The following is a 17,875-nucleotide window of genomic DNA, read 5'->3' as shown; positions in this document are numbered from 1 at the left end:
TTCCCTTACTTTCCCCACAGTCCACGACACAGTCTACGTAGGTATATTTTCTCGAACAGGATTCGACTGTGTACGGGAGGGGTAAGTGGTTCTTGCACGTGGGAAAGATCCCTAATTTCAGTCCCGTAGTCGAAAAGACGAGCAAAGGGCATCGGTGGACAACTGTCCGGTCTGGAAATGTGAAGGAAATCTTTCTCATTCGAGCCAAAAGGATAATGCTTTCAGCAAGCTGATCAGACAGGGAAGAAAGCAGACTATGCTCTTTTCGTTGGAAGAAAAAACTGCGCAGCGAACTCGCTTTTCAGGGAGAAAAAGGCTTTCCAGTACATTTCTTCTTTTATTACATGCATTTAGAAATCACTGCTGACCCTTGCAATCTGATTGGCTCTCAACAGAGCTATTTATTCCCAAATCGCACCATTTCGACAGCCAATGAGAAAGGAACACTAAAACAAAACAGCCAATCAGATTTAAAGGCTTGTTTAAGGTAACCAATCAAATTGCAGGAAAATGAAAGACAAAGAAAACCATTCAATCATTGTATGGCGAATTTTCCAACTTTTGTTCCCAACTGGATCAATAAAATGTTGCCGGTACTGACTATAATCCTGTATTTTAGCTATAAATAATGATTGTATCATTTCTAAATGGATGTAATAAAGTGGAATAATTGAACTTCGTGTCGTGCAATTTTAGTCTGAAATCATACTTGAGATTTCAAATCGAACTCGCGCTGCGCACTCGTTCTATTTTCAAATCACACTTATGATTTCAGACCAAATTGCCCTCCACTCAGTTAAATTTCCATTATGAATTGCTGTGTCCAGCCTTGACTTTGTCTTGGGAAGATTACGACAGCCCCTCTAAGAACAACGTCTCAAAACAGTTTTAAAAAGGCTCGAAAAGACAAAACAAATGAACAAGGCGAGTTAGACTTGTTTATTTCGTTCATTCATTGAAAACATTTGGCTTCTTTGCTCCTTTATCGTGAAACCTACTTCAAAAAAAAAAAAAAAAGAAAAAGTTGCCTTAAAAAGTGTTGTTGCTGACGAGACGCTTCATAGCCACATCTCGCGCGTAACGCGAGCTTGGGCGCGGGCCGCCTATGATGGGCCTAACATAAAAGCATTGCCGCTTTTTTGTTTGCGTTTCCTTTTTTTTTTTTTTTCGTTTTCATTTTCTATTTGTGTTTTGCTTTTTTGTTTGTGTTTGAGCCTTCTGGGCCACCGTAGGATATTTAACAATTATCATTATAGGTCATCAAATGATCGTCGGTTACAAGGCGCACATGGGTATGCCGAGTACTTGAGGAAAAACACCATACACCAAGTACTAACCAAAAAACACGCACGCTGACCAAAAATTACAAGGTTTTTACCCACAATACGATGCGAGCATCATTTTAGAGGCGGATTTTGCGCGGGCTCGGACTTTGAAAGAAAGCTAAAGAACGGCTGCCATTTAAGGTAAATCTTCCTGTCTACAAATCATACCGTAATGCAGAATTCCTTATTTAATATTTCATTTTATCTGTTTTGCAAGTCCAGTAGCTTCTAGTAGGACTTGAATTTATAAAGATGCTTTTCAAAGAATCGAACGAAATTACAACACAAAGAAATCAATAATTTCAGCTTCTTACAAAAGGGATCTCGATCGAGGGACTGCTCTGAATTATGTTCCCGTCAAAGTTTGTGACATTTCAGCAAAACTACTTTTTGTGAGACTTGTTCTGTCGAGTGTTTTTAAACACTATGCGTATGTTAACTGCTGTAAAACACTAATTGCGAGAAACAAGTCAAGTGTTACATCTGATACGTTTAACGTAAGCTTAAAGGCCCACCTTCAACCGACAGGCTTTTCGACCGTTTGTTTTGAATTTCAGCTTTGGCTGGATTTTCATATATGAAAATTGTTCCATGGCATACAATGTCTGTCGGGTGAACTTGGGCCTTTAATTTATTGCTGGTTCTCATTGTCACAAGGCTTTGTGAGGAAACACCATGTTTTTGTCTATCTGAGGGGCACAAATATGGCGGTGGGAAGCTAACAAAAACATATGTCATTGAGTTTTGCTATAAAAGGCCTGTTGTTATCTTCTGAGGGCTACTACACATCTATACGAGTACCATAAAAACTTGTGTGTAAGCCGTATCTTTTTGCCGAAATATTGGCCGCAAAATCGTGGGGGCGGATCATTGCTTTCATAGGGAGTAAACTGACTTGTATGGGGTCACAATTAACACTAAAAACCGTCAGTAAATAAAGATTAAACATATTCTTCAACCAATCACTTAACACTCTTCACTGCTTTCAAGATAATACCACGCTGTTCTGGAGAACTCGTTAGGCAAATAGCGGACTGTTTTGTTCCCCTTCATTACTTGAATGGCATGTTTGTCCATGGGCTTGTTAAACTCTCGTTTAGCGACATGTTTTTCTCAGATCGATGGCTTCCACACGTCTTTGTAAACATGCACAGCTGATGTCCATGTTGTTTACTGATCGCAGTGAACAACGTGATTTGGTCCAGACTTTCTTCTGTAAATAACTGTGTGGTTACTAAAAAACTTGTATCGTTCTGTGCGCGTTTTGCTCAAATCATCGTTTTTATATCAACTACTTTGGGCTTTAACAATGAAAACAACTGCTGTCAGTCCCAAAAATTGTGAAATCAATAATTGATTGCCCAATTAAAAGCTTATCTTTAAATTATTAAAGGTAAGCTTTTAAAAGGAATTATAAGAAGTTGATTAGATTTCGGCAACTTTATCACAAACAACCACGAACAAACAACTTTCTTGCCAGAGTGCTTTTTTCAAGTTTTTATATTTTTCTCAAAATCTTGCTTGAAATTTGGATGTGCGGCTCTTAAACGAGTTTTTACAGTACTTAATCTCGCACAAGGAATGTCCAGATGGCAAAATCTCAGGGGATAATTCACTTTTTTAACCTACGTGACAGCATGTTAAAGTCGTGTCATGCAAAAGCTTAGAAATTCAACCTTGCTTTATCACAAGACTAAAAACCATATCAAACTGAAAATTTGTGAAAAGCTAAAATATCAATTGAAAAGACTGAACTATTAAAGGGTAACGTGAAGTGCTAGTTTTCTACCCATATGACCCATGTGAGTGTTGGCCCTACCAATGGAAATGGCCCCATACAAGGACTCAGAGAAAACTCTGACCAGGGTGGGAATTGAATGCGTGACCTGAAGTCGGGTAAGATCACTGCTGCTCTACCGACTTAGTTACAAGGTCAGATGGGAGCAGGTCGTGGGAATTTAATATGTCAATCATTGTCATGGCAATGAATATGTACATGTACAAGGAAGTACATGTTGGCCATGTAGCACTTATATTTCAACAGAGCGTAACGTGAAGTGCTAGTTTTCTACCCATATGAACCATGTACATGTAAGTAGAAAACTAGCACTTCATGTTACCCTCTAATAGTTAAGTCTGTTGAAATATAAGTGCAACATGGCCAACATTTGCAAACACATAACCCTTCTGTTTTTTGTTATTTCTGTAGTTCTGTATTGAGATTATTTTTGTGAAGAATGGCGAGGCAGAATCAAGCTATAACAACTGTAAACGAAATTTGAAAATTTCCTATTAATCCTTGCAGTTGCAATCAAAACTATGCAAATTCCCACGAAATATGAAGTGACATGAGGAGATTTTCAGACGTTGCGCCTTGTGGAATGATCTAATTTTCTGTTGAGTGAATGATATTAATTGTAGTGGGATTATAGAGGTTTGAATTCAGAAAAGATCCCATACATTCACTGTAATTTAAGCCACATTTGCCCCCCAACCAATATGGCATCAGAAACCGTGGAAAGGTGTCTATTTGCCTTTCTCTTCTTTTCCTTTCTGTGGAGGTATCTGCACTTCAATCAAAAAATGCCACATTTTAACTCTGTGAAAGAGATAACCTGTATTCTGTACTGCTAATTGAAGACAAAAAGTTAAAGTTGAAATAATTATAGGCTGTAAAGAATGTGAAGACAAGACACTTAGAACTACCTTTATTTTACACGCCTTGTTGCGAGCAATATTGAATGTTGTGCGCCTGTGGTTTTTCGCAGAAGTCTTTCAGTACGTTTTGCAGCAGTTTTCTGGGAAAGTGAAGTAGGCGGTTGTGGAGTCCTGAGCGCCAAAGGCATGCGCCCATCAATGCAAGCCCATCATCTACAAGCTTGGAAATGCCATTTCCAGCGTTTTCCAGTAAAAGACTACAATAATAGTCATTTTTGAAAGACATTGCTGGTTCATCAGTATTTAAATACATTATCGGCAGACAGTCATGTAAATTGAACACTAACCCCCTAAATATGCCATGTACTTGATTTTCGTTACGTTTGTCTTGATAATTCGGATTTTAGTGAAGAAGGTAAAGCGATTTTATTTTCGTGATAGAGAACGCACGTACAGAGCAAAACTTTCAAATGGTCTTGCAAATTAGGAGGCAGCGGGATGGACCAAAGTACCTGGTGGTCTATCACCGGTAGCTGCCTTCTACTGAAACCTCTGCAAGTATGCTGTGTGACAAGTGCTGCTTATGATTATCGATTACATGCCGGTAATTCACTTTCTACTTTTGACTGGGTCAACCAGGCTTTTTATTTTACCAAAAACTGGTCACCCGGTAAACTTTTTGGTCATCTCGGACAACTGGAGGACCACTAATTTTGAGCACTGAACTACTATTGGACAATCACACTTGACCATTTGGTTGGATCACGGAAGGTGGACTTTGGACTTTAAACTTCAGATTACAGAATTGAACTGGATATTGACCAAGCTCAAAGCTCAAAATCTTGCCTCTTTCAAAGTCTGAAGCAAAAAAGGAAGTGTTTTTCTTTTAATCACAGGGGCACTTTAATTTTTTTTTAAATCTTCACCAAATTATGCATTCTTTTTTGATAATAAATAGAAAAAATTGGCATTAGGGGCACTATAAGATTGGCAAGTAAAGTTACCTTTTTTACGTAAGCAAATAATAATTATTTTTGCCTGGTGCACAAAATTCATTTGAGTGCTGCTATGATCAAAAAAACACTTCCTGTTTTTTTTTTACACCTGTCCCAGGTTGCTTGAAGCATGGTTAGGGCTAACCAACGTTAAATGCCATGGAAACCTTTTCGTTTTGATACCTCTCAACCAACGGTTAGCGCTAACCAGGCTTTGAGCAACCAGCCCAACTGACTGGCAAAATTTCGAGCTTTGATTTTTATCCAAAGGTTGCTTACTTTCAGTGCAAGTTTTGGATTTCACAGTCCACCATAACTCATGTTCAAAACTGACCAATTGACTTCAGGGGGTTGGATCTAGGGGAAAGTGGTGTTATTTCCTCACAAGCTTAAAATTCCAGCATGCAAATTTAGCTTATTAGATGTACAAAATTGAAACGCAAAACTCCAGAGCTGCATATCAATTCAGCTGCGTACACGTGCATTGCATTCTTACAGGTAAACTAGCGAGTCTTCGACGTGGTTTTCTCCTCAATCCAGCTCTCTTAAGATTTTAAAGTTAGTAATTTTGGACTATTAAATAGGAACGTTCCAGTTAAGATAAACAGGTACTTTGTTTAAACTTGGGTCACTTAGTGATTTTGTACTGCTCTATTTTTAAATTTTGAATAGGATTAGTCAACATCATTGCCATCTATCCTATCTCAAGAAACAACTACGATGGCATAAACAACTCTGCAGTGTAAGGATTGTGGAAAATCAGGTCAACGTCCCTAAAGGCTCATGAAAAAATCACTGCAACAAATCCATATAGTTGTGACCAAAGGGGACCATCTTATAGCATGGTTGGTCACAAAGAAAGGCATACAAGAAAAAGAAGCTTTCATTGCAAACACTGTCGTAAGAGTTTCAAAACAAGAGTTGAGTGGATTGTGCATACAAGAATTCATACAGGTGAAAGACCTTTCAAGTGCAAACTATGCGGAAAATGTTTTAATCAAAAAGGAAATTTGAATGTTCACAAACGAATTCACTCTGGAGAAACACCATATCAATGCAAAGAATGTGGAAATAATTTTCGATACAAAAGTAGTCTAAGTTATCATGCTTGGAAGGTTCATGGATCAAATAATGCTGATTTTTTGCAGCAGCAAAGAAATATAACCAAGCCAAAAGAAATTCACAAATTACAAGCAAGATCTTTTAATTGCAAAAAGTGTAGTAAGAAGTTTTCTGATTCTCGTGGGCTCAAGATTCATGTAGCAAAAGTACACATCAGGAAAGGATCAGGAGATGGGATATCAGCCTCGCAAAGCTTTTTTAAGGAAGGACCTTTCATGTGCGGGAGATGTGGCAAGTGTTTTCTCACTAAAACTGGGCTTAAAACTCACTCTAAGAAAGCACACAAAGTTCCAAATACATTAAATGTGCTTGAAAGATTGAATAGATCAGTGCAACCCATCTTGCACAGTAAGGTTCGCCAAGAGACAAACACTTGTTTAAGTGAGTCATGTGGGAAGTCTTTTCACCCAAAAGGCATTAAGATTCATGCAAGGAAAGCACACACTGGGATAGAAACTGAAAGTTCAAATCAATCACAAGAAAATCCAGTTATAAAAAACAAGGAACAGAAAGGGAGAAAACCTTATTGTGTCTGTGAGAAATGTGGTAAGCGTTTTCGAGATAAAAGAAGACTGAGATTGCATTCTTTGTGGGCTCACAAGGAACGTAAAAGTTCAGACGAATCAGGGACACTGCATGTAAGTGTGCATAAGAGTCTTGACTTTGCTGAACAGGATCATAAATGCGGCAAATGTTTTCATTATGAAGGAGCACTGAATGTGCAAGTGAGCAAAACGCAGGAGTTTGAGCATGGCAACTTAGGAGATCTTTCTGCACCAAATAATATTCAGAGAAGTGAAAACAGTTCTGATTGTGACAAATCTGGCAAGTATTCTCTCCATGAACGATCATCCAAGATTCATTCATGTTGTATGAGCATTCCTTATGCAAGAAAAGAAGTTGGGTGTTACAGCCAACCAGACTCTCTATCATCAGAAAACAGGCTAAATGATGGAGAAACTTCATTTGAAGGCAGGGAATCACAAAATCCGGCTATAAAGAACAAGGGACCAAAAGGGAGAAAACCTTATTGTGTCTGTGAGAAATGTGGTAAGCGTTTTCGAGATAAAAAAAGACTGAGATTGCACTCTTTGTGGGCTCACAAGGAACGTAAAAGTTCAGACGAATCAGGGACACTGCATGTAAGTGTGCATAAGAGTCTTGACTGTGCTGAACAGGATCTTAAATGCGGCAAATGTTTTCATTATGAAGGAGCACTGAATGTGCAAGTGAGCAAAACGCAGGAGTTTGAGCATGGCAACTTAGGAGATCTTTCTGCACCAAATAATATTCAGAGAAGTGAAAACAGTTGTGATTGTGACAAATCTGGCAAGAATTCTCTCCATGAACGATCATCCAAGATTCATTCATGTTGTATGAGCATTCCTCATGCAAGAAAAGAAGTTGGGTGTTACAGCCAACCAGACTCTCTATCATCAGAAAACAAGCTAAATGATGGAGAAACTTCATTTGAAGGCAGGGAATCACAAAATCCGGCTATAAAGAACAAGGAACCGAAAGGGAGAAAACCTTATTGTGTCTGTGAGAAATGTGGTAAGCGTTTTCGAGATAAAAAAAGACTGAGATTGCACTCTTTGTGGGCTCACAAGGAACGTAAAAGTTCAGATGAATCAGGGACACTGCATGTAAGTGTGCATGAGGGTCTTGACTTTGCTGAACAGGATCATAAATGCGGCAAATGTTTTCATTATGAAGGAGCACTGAATGTGCAAGTGAGCAAAATGCAGGAGTTTGAGCATGGCAACTTAGGAGATCTTTCTGCACCAAATAATATTCAGAGAAGTGAAAACAGTTCTGATTGTGACAAATCTGGCAAGTATTCTCTTCATGAACAATCATCCAAGATTCATTCGTGTTGTATGAGCATTCCTTATGCAAGAAAAGAAGTTGGGTGTTACAGCCAACCAGACTCTCTATCATCAGAAAACAGGCTAAATGAAGGAGAAATTTCATTTGAAGGCAGAGAATGTGGCATGAAGCTTAGAAGTGAAGAAGGGTGTGAGGTTCAGAAAGACAAAGGCAAAGATCCTGAGAGTTGGAATGACACAGTAAATCTATTCACAAGGAAGAGAAAGGAAAAAGAAAATTCCTTTGATGGCAGGGAATGTTGCTTTGAGTTTAGAAGTGTAGAAGGATGTGAGGTTCAGACAGACAAATCAAAAGACTCTACAACTTGGAATGAGTTGGGAAATCTATTCACAGGAAAGAGAAAGGAAAGAGAAAATTCATTTGAAGGCAGAGACTGTGTCATGGAGTTTAGAGATGAAGAAGGTTGCGATGTTCAGACAGACAAATCAAAAGATCCTGCAATTTGGATTGAGTCTGGAAATCTATTCACAGGAAAGAGAAAGGAAAGAGAAAATTTATTTGAAGACATAGACTGTGTCATGGAGTTTAGAGATGAAGAAGGATGTGAGATTCAGACAGAGAAATTAAAAGATCCTGCAACTTGGATTGAGTCTGGAAATCTATTCACAGGAAAGAGAAAGGAAAGAGAAAATTCATTTGAAGGCAGAGACTGTGCCATGGAGTTTAGAGGTGAAGAAGGTTGCGAGGTTCAGGCAGACAAATCAAAAGATCCTGCAACTTGGAATGAGTCTGGAAATCTATTCACAGGAAAGAGAAAGGAAAGAGAAAATTTATTTGAAGGCTTAGACTGTGTCATGGAGTTTAGAGATGAAGAAGGATGTGAGGTTCAGACAGACAAATTAAAAGACTCTCCAACTTTGAATGAGTTGGGAAATCTATGCACAGGAAAGAGAAAGGAAAGAGAAAATTCATTTGAAGGCAGAGACTGTGTCATGGAGTTTAGAGATGAAGAAGGTTGCAAGGTTCAGACAGACAAATCAAAAGATCCTGCAACTTGGACTGAGTCTGGAAATCTATTCATAGGAAATAGAAAGGAAAGAGAAAATTTATTTGAAGGCATAGACTGTGTCATGGAGTTTAGAGATGAAGAAGGATGTGAGGTTCAGACAGACAAATCAAAAGACTCTCCAACTTGGAATGAGTCAGGAAATCTATGCACAGGAAAGAGAAAGGAAAGAGAAAATTCATTTGAAGGCAGAGACTGTACTGTCATGGAGTTTAGAGATGAAGAAGGTTGCGAGGTTCAGACAGACAAGTCAAAAGATACTGCAACTTGGATTGAGTCTGGAAATCTATTCACAGGAAAGAGAAAGGAAAGAGAAAATTTATTTGAAGGCAGAGACTGTGTCATGGAGTTTAGAGATGAAGAAGGATGTGAGGTTCAGACAGACAAATCAAAAGATCCTGGGAGTTGGAATGAGTCAGGAAATCTATTCCCTGGAAAGAGAAAGGAAAGAGAAAATTCATTTGAAGGCAGGGGCTGTGTCATGGAGTTTAGACATGGAGAAGGATGTGAGGTTCAGACAGACAAATCAAAAGATCCTGCAACTTGGAATGAGTTGGGAACTCTATTCACAGGAAAGAGAAAGGAAAGAGAAAATTCATTTGAAGGCAGGGACTGTGTCATGCAGTTTAGAGATGAAGAAGGATGTGAGGTTCAGACAGACAAATCAAAAGATCCTGCAACTTGGATTGAGTCTGGAAATCTATTCACAGGAAAGAGAAAGGAAAGAGAAAATTTATTTGAAGGCAGAGACTGTGTCATGGAGTTTAGAGATGAAGAAGGATGTGAGGTTCAGACAGACAAATCAAAAGATCCTGCAACTTGGAATGAGTTGGGAACTCTATTCACAGGAAAGAGAAAGGAAAGAGAAAATTCATTTGAAGGCAGAGACTGTGGCATGCAGTTTAGAGATGAAGAAGGATGTGAGGTTCAGACAGACAAATCAAAAGAACCTGCAACTTGGATTGAGTCTGGAAATCTATTCACAGAAAAGAGAAAGGAAAGAGAAAATTTATTTGAAGGCAGAGACTGTGTCATGGAGTTTAGAGATGAAGAAGGATGTGAGGTTCAGACAGACAAATCAAAAGATCCTGCAACTTGGATTGAGTCTGGAAATATATTCACAGGAAAGAGAAAGGAAAGAGAAAATTCATTTGAAGGCAGAGACTGTGTCATGGAGTTTAGAGGTGAGAAAGTCAAGTCAAAAGATCCTGGGAGTTGGAATGAGTCGGGAAATCAATTCACGGGAAACAGTCATCATTTAGGAAGACAATCTGAATGTGAGAAGGGTGGCTGGAGTCTTGTCAGTGAAAAGGGAAAGTGTGAAATTCACACAGGGAAGATACAAACAGTTGAAGGTCTTGATGCTTACAACCAGGAAGTAAATCTATTTCCACCAGTTCCTCCTGATCAAAAGGAAAATACTTCAGAATGGGCAAAATGTGACCATGTATTTAGCTCCGAACAAGAACCTAAAATCCACAAGGGGCAGATGCGCGCAGAACGTGACCTTGACAATCATGACCAATCAGGATATCAATCTACACCAGTTGGTGATGAAGGGAGTCCTTTTGAATGTGAAAAGTGTGGCAAATTTTGTAACAGTGAACAAGGATTGAAAAATCACCTGGCAAAGATGGACAGAGAAAAAGATGCTGAGAATTATGAACAAACAGGAAATCCATCCACTACAGACTGCTTTTACAAGAAAGGGAGTACTTGTGAGTGTGACAAATGTGACAAAGTTTGTAGCAGTGAAGAAGGATTAAAGATCTGCACAGAAAAGGACATTGAAAATAATAATTTCGAACAATTGGAAAATCTAACCACACCAGATTTTTTTGATGAAGAAGAGAGTACTTATCAGTGTAACAAATGTGTCAAAGTTTGTTCCAGTGAGAAAGGATTAAGGATCCATATGGCAAAGGTGCACACAGAAAAGAACTTTGAAAATTACAGTGAAAGTTATGAACAATCAGGAGATCTATCCACACCAGACTGCTTTGACGAAAAAGGTAGTACTTGTCAGTGTAACAAATGTGGCAAAATCTTGAGTAGTGAACAAGGATTAAGGATCCACAAAGCAAAGATGCACACAGAAAAGGACATTGGAAATTACATTGAAAGTGATGAACAATCAGGAGATCCATCCACACCAGACTGCTTTGATGAAAAAGACAGTATTTGTCAGTGTAACAAATGCGGCAAAATCTTGAGTAGTGAACTCGGATTAAGAATCCATATGGCAAAGATGCACACAGAAAAGGACGTTGAAAATTACAAACAATCAGCAGATCTCTCCACATCCAATTGCTTTGACGAAAGAGCAAGTACTTACCAGTGTAAGAAATGTGGCAAAGTTTGTAGCAGTGAACTGGGATTAAAGATCCACTTAGCAAAGATACATACCAAACAAGACATTAAAAATTTTGATCAATCAGAAGATCTTCCCACACCAAGTTGCTTTTACCAGAAGGAGAGCACTTGTCAGTATAACAATTGTAGCAAAGTTTGTAGCAGTGAAAAACGATTAAGGATCCACATAGCAAAGATGCACACAGAGATGGACATTGAAAATTATGACAAATCAGAAGATCTATGCACACCACATTGCTTTTATGAGAAAGGGAGCACTTCTCAGTGTAACAAATGTGGCAAAGTCTGTAGCAGTGAAAAAGGATTAGCGATCCACATAGCAAAGATGCACACAGAAAAAGACATTGAAAATTACATTGAAAGTTATGAACAATCAGGAGATCTATCCACACCAGACTTCTCTGACGAAAAAGGTAGTACTTGTCAGTGTAATAAATGTGGCAAAAGCTTGAGTAGTGAACAAGGATTAAGGATCCATATGGCAAAGATGCACTCCGAAAAGGACGTTGAAAATTATGAACAATCAGAAGATCTATTCACGCCAGATTGCTTTAACGAAAAAGACAGTACTTGTCAGTGTAACAAATGTGGCAAAGTTTGTAGCAGTGAACAAGGATTAAGGATCCACATGGCAAAGATGCACACAGAAAAGGACATTGAAAATTACATTGAAAGTTATGAACAACCAGGAGATCTATCCACACCAGATTGCTTTAATGACAAAGATAGTACTTGTCAGTGTAACAAATGTGGCAAAATCTTGAGTAGTGAACAAGGATTAAGGATCCATGTGGCAAAGATGCACACCGAAAAGGACATTGAAAATTATGACCAATCAGAAGATCTATCCACACCAGACTTCTCTGATGAAAAAGGTAGTACTTGTCAGTGTAATAAATGTGGCAAAAGCTTGAGTAGTGAACAAGGATTAAGGATCCATATGGCAAAGATGCACACCGAAAAGGACATTGAAAATTATGACCAATCAGAAGATCTATCCACACCAGATTGCTTTAACGAAAAAGACAGTACTTGTCAGTGTACGAAATGTGGCAAAGTTTGTAGCAGTGAAAAAGGATTGAGGATCCACATAGCAAAGGTGCACACAGAAAAGGACATTGAAAATTACACTGACAGTTATGAACAACCAGGAGATCTATCCACACCAGATTGCTTTAGTGAAAAAGATAGTACTTGTCACTGTAGCGAATGTGGCAAAATCTTGAATAGTGAACAAGGATTAAGGATCCATATGGCAAAGATGCACACCGAAAAGGGCATTGAAAATTATGACCAATCAGAAGATCTATCCACACCAGACTTCTCTGATGAAAAAGGTAGTACTTGTCAGTGTAATAAATGTGGCAAAAGCTTGAGTAGTGAACAAGGATTAAGGATCCATATGGCAAAGATGCACACTGAAAAGGACATTGAAAATTATGACCAATCAGAAGATCTATCCACACCAGATTGCTTTAACGAAAAAGACAGCACTTGTCAGTGTACGAAATGTGGCAAAGTTTGTAGCAGTGAAAAAGGATTGAGGATCCACATAGCAAAGGTGCACACAGAAAAGGACATTGAAAATTACACTGACAGTTATGAACAACCAGGAGATCTATCCACACCAGATTGCTTTAGTGAAAAAGATAGTACTTGTCACTGTAGCGAATGTGGCAAAATCTTGAATAGTGAGCAAGGATTAAGGATCCATATGGCAAAGATGCACACCGAAAAGGGCATTGAAAATTATGACCAATCAGACGATCTATCCACACCAGATTGCTTTAACGAAAAAGACAGTACTTGTCAGTATACCAATTGTGGCAAAGTTTGTAGCAGTGAAAAAGGATTAAGGGTCCATGTAGCAAAGATGCACACTAAAAAGGACATTGAAGATTCTGACCAATCAGAAGATCTATCCACACCAGATTGCTTTTATGATAAAGGGGGCACTTGTCTGTGTAAGAAATGTGGCAAAGTTTGTACCAGTGAGAAAGGATTAAGCATCCACTTAGCAAAGATGCACACCGAAAAGGACATTGAAAGTTATGAACAATCAGGAGATCTATCCACACCAGACTTCTTTAACGACAAAGATAGTACTTGTCAGTGTAACAAATGTGGCAAAAGCTTGAGTAGTGAGCAAGGATTAAGGATCCATATGGCAAAGATGCACACCAAGAAGGACATTGAAAATTATGACCAATCAGAAGATCTATCCACATCAGACTTCTTTAACGACAAAGATAGTACTTGTCAGTGTAACAAATGTGGCAAAAGCTTGAGTAGTGAGCAAGGATTAAGGATCCATATGGCAAAGATGCACACCGAGAAGGACATTGAAAATTATGACCAATCAGAAGATCTATCCACATCAGACTTCTTTAATGACAAAGATAGTACTTGTCAGTGTAACAAATGTGGCAAAAGCTTGAGTAGTGAACAAGGATTAAGGATCCATATGGCAAAGATGCACACCGAGAAGGACATTGAAAATTATGACCAATCAGAAGATCTGTCCACACCAGACTGCTTTGAGGAAAAAGGTAGTACTTGTCAGTGTAAGAAATGTGGCAAGATCTTGAGTAGTGAACAAGGATTAAGGATCCATATGGCAAAGATGCACACTGAAAAGGACATTGACAATTATGACCAATCAGAAGATCTATCCACACCAGATTGCTTTTATGAGAAAGGGAGCACTTGTCAGTGTAACAAATGTGGCAAAGTTTGTAGCAGTGAAAAAGGATTGAGGGTCCACATAGCAAAGATGCACACAGAAAAGGGCATTGAAATTTACATCGAAGGTTGTGAACAATCAGGAGATCTATCCACACCAGACTGCTTTAACGACAAAGATAGTACTTGTCTGTGTAACAAATGTGGCAAAATCTTGAGTAGTGAACAAGGATTAAGGATCCATATGGCAAAGATGCACACCGAAAAGGGCATTGAAAATCATGACCAATCCGAAGATCTATCCACACCAGACTGCTTTAACGAAAAAGACAGTACTTGTCAGTGTAACAAATGTGGCAAAGTTTGCAGCAGTGAACAAGGATTAAAGATCCACTTTGCAAAGATACATACCAGAAAGGAGATTGAAAATTATGATCAATCAGAAGATCTTTCTGCTCCAGATCGCTTTTACGAGAAAGAGAGCACCTGTCAGTATGACAGATGTGGCAAAGTTTGTAGCAGTGAGCAAGGTTTAAAGATCCATGTAGCTAAGATGCACACTGGAAAGGACATTGAAATTGAACAATCAAGAGATCTATCCACACCAAAGTGCTTAAACGAAAAAGACAGTATTTGTCAGTGTAACAGATGTGGCAAAGTTTGTAGCAGTGAACAAGGATTGAGGATCCACATGGCAAAGATGCATACCAAAAAGGACATTGAAAATTATGAACAACCAGGAGATCTATCCACATTAGATTGCTTTGACGAACAAGGGAGTTTGTGTCAATGTAACAAATGTGGCAAAGTTTTTAGCTGTGGGCTAGGACTGAAGGTTCACATGTCAAAGATGCACACACAAACAAATACTCTGTCTGAGGAATATGACCAAGTTGGAAATACATTTGAGGATGACGATTGTGAGGAGGTATTTAGCAATGATCAAGTACTTGAGATCCACAGAGGGAAAAGCTCGTTGGCTAGTCGTTTCCATGAAAAGACTCACTCGAGTGAAAATGCATATAAATGTCAACATTGTGGAAGGTGTTTTACTTATGCCGCAAGTTTCCAGAAACATTTATTGGCACATGGTGAGAGCTCTTCAGATGACCAAGAGCAACTTACTGGGAAGCATATGGTTGGCAATGTTTCATCATATTGTACCTATACCATCCCTAGAAAGAAAAAGAAAACTGATGAATGCCGGACACACTGCTGTTGGGTGTGTGGAGATGAATTCAGTGAGACATCTCTTCTTCACAGACACTATGACCACCATTTGAGGCATTTATCAGAGCAAGAACCTTCCTCTGACTGAAGTGCTTTGCCGTCGTAAAGTAAGACCTCCCCTCAAGATCACCAGGGCCTTGGTTATTCAAGATTTGAAAAATGCTTGCTATCCGCCTTTGGGGGCACATCTTGCTTTGGTACTGTGGCAAGGCTGCTGCCTAAGAAAATTTTTCCGTAGCCCCTCGGGCTTCCAACATTAAAAGTTAGTAGCCTGAGTCGTTTCTTCAAGAGCCCAGAATTAATTAATTAAAAGTGAGGATGAATCACCTTGTGATAAGATAGGCGCCCATTTGGGCTACTCGTTCAGAAATTTCTCGCAAATAAGGCACCCCTGGGGACCATTAGGCAGCAGCCTTGCTGCGCTGTATTTTAGAGGGTTCTAGATGTAATAATAATATTGACTTACAGTGATTGTGGGTTCAGTTAAAATTTACAGTCTGACTGTGCTAATGTGGCCAAATTCTGAGGAGTAAGAAGTGCTCTAGGATCCACACACCATGTCTGGTGATTACTAACACCATACATGTAAGTATTATTAGAATTTTTATTAGCACTATCATTATTTCAAAATGTTTGGAAAATAAGGAAGAAATAAGAACAGTCTAGATTAAATTTCTCTTTGGAAAATTCATTTGGGTTCCTGTTGTGTGTGGTACAGGTACAAAGTTAATGTATGTCAGAGCTAACAGTGCAGTAGAAAAGACAATGCAGTATTTTTCCCAACCATTTAGCCACAGGCAGCCCAGACTCGGATTGGAAAAAAAATATAAGGATTTGTATGGGAATCTCGATAACAGACTGAAAAAGATATTTACACGAAAAAGTTCTCAATAATTATAAAAGCCATACTTTATTGTCCTGATGACTTTCTCATTTTTTATGTGGTTATTTACCTGATTGAATGCGATTTAAGTCACTTCTCAAATTCCCGGGGTAAGTAATTTCTACCTTACCTCACATCTTGCCGATAAAATCACACTTCTGCGGTGTCGGTCACGCTCAAACTCCGGGGATGGCCACTTGGATAAATTAACTTCTCTTTGACCAAGTTTCGCGGTCCAACATATTCAAATATTCAAAGTCCTTTGAGGCACACTTGCAACGAATTTGGACACGGCAGGTCAACGGTTCACTTATTTACTCTCACCGTATCAAGGCTCAAGTGAACGGTTGACCAGCTGTGTCCAAATTCATTGTAAGTGAGCCTCAAAGGATTTTGAATATTTGAATATTTTCACTGTTTCTCAGCAATGGATACATGCTGGACCATGAAACTTGGTCAAAGAGAAGTGACTGATGCTGGAGAAGTATGATTTTATCAGCAAGATATGAGGTAAGCTAATAATTACTTTCCAGCCTTTCCTTTACTTAGGTGCGAGGGAAGACCCGGGAATTTGAGAAGTCGCTTAAATCACATTTTTTTAGTCAGACAAATAACCACACAAGAAGCAAGAAAGTCACCAGGACAATAAAGTACAGCTTTTTTACTGAGAACTTTTGCGTGTAAATATCTTTTTCAGTTTGTTATCGAGATTCCCATACATAGAGGATATTACACGGTGGCAAGAAGATATGAATTTTATGTTCGAGTGGCAACTTTTTATTATATGGAGACTAAACATTGAATATTTCCGATGTTATTGTGTTTCAAAGTAGTCAAGTTTTACAAATACGGCTGGGCTTTATAAAAAAGGCGGGAATCATGACGTCATTGAACGATACGACACTCGCAAAGGTGACATACGGAAAATACGCCACTCGGGTCCCGGATGAAGTGGCGTATGGAATCTACAAGTGGTTTAGTTCCCAGTAAAACGCTCTCCTCCATATAATAAAAAATAATACTTAGAATTTTTTTACCCTCAGAGTCTGGGCGGCCTGTGATTTATCTAGGTAGGACTTTTATGTTTATGTCACAGACAACAGAGGTTTTGCGTGGCAGGAACTATAGATTCTTTTTCCTATGGGAACAAATGTTCTTTCTAATGCAAAACATTTTCATTGTTCCTGCCATGCAATATGGCTGCCGTGCAAAACCTCTATAGACTGCGAGTAGTCCCTTCATAAATCAGTCGAGCGGCCCGCTTTTCTGAGGCAGTCATTTTTTGTCACGCAAACGAATAAAAAGAATGAGGGAGGCTTGGGAAGAGGAGAGAAAGAAGGGACTGCACCCTTTGCTCTAACGGACGCATTCAGAACTTCCTATTGCACCAGCCCAGCAATGGGAAATTCAGATTGGTCCGTATGCAATGCACTGCTGTCAGATTTTTTTGATGATTTAATTACTTCTTGTCAGATTGTGCTTCAATTTAAGCACGATGTGGCTTTTGAGGAAGATTTCGATCATTTATCCCTTCAAATGGGAAACATTGAACACAAACAAGAGCAGAAACTTGCAGTCGTAGCCGTCCTATCGGGTAAGTATGTTATGGCTGCGCTACCAACTGGTTTCGGCAAGACCATTATTTATGATAGCTTTGTCTATGGCTGACCAAAATCAAACGCCATCCGACCGTGGTAATCGTACCTCACAC

General features: G+C 38.9%; 1 protein-coding gene across 1 annotated transcript; it reads left to right on the top strand.

Annotated features, from left to right (window-relative positions):
• The first annotated feature begins 1,404 nt into the window (after positions 1-1,404).
• Positions 1,405-15,509, top strand: LOC137974843 (uncharacterized). The gene is made up of 2 exons (XM_068821836.1): positions 1,405-1,466; positions 5,651-15,509. The coding sequence occupies exon 2, from the start codon at positions 5,821-5,823 to the stop codon at positions 15,367-15,369; it is 9,549 nt and encodes a 3,182-aa protein (XP_068677937.1). The 5' UTR covers positions 1,405-1,466; positions 5,651-5,820; the 3' UTR covers positions 15,370-15,509.
• The last annotated feature ends 2,366 nt before the right edge of the window (positions 15,510-17,875 follow it).

The sequence above is a fragment of the Montipora foliosa genome, chromosome 11 (genome assembly GCF_036669935.1).
Source record: "Montipora foliosa isolate CH-2021 chromosome 11, ASM3666993v2, whole genome shotgun sequence".
NCBI lineage: Eukaryota > Metazoa > Cnidaria > Anthozoa > Scleractinia > Acroporidae > Montipora > Montipora foliosa.
The sequence above is the reverse complement of the archived record's forward strand: the minus strand, read 5'-3'. Positions and strand labels throughout refer to the sequence as shown.

What these genes read in the sequence shown, in the direction of transcription:
- LOC137974843 (XM_068821836.1), top strand. Translation starts at nt 5,821, where the DNA reads ATGGTTGGTCACAAAGAAAGGCATACAAGAAAAAGAAGCTTTCATTGC.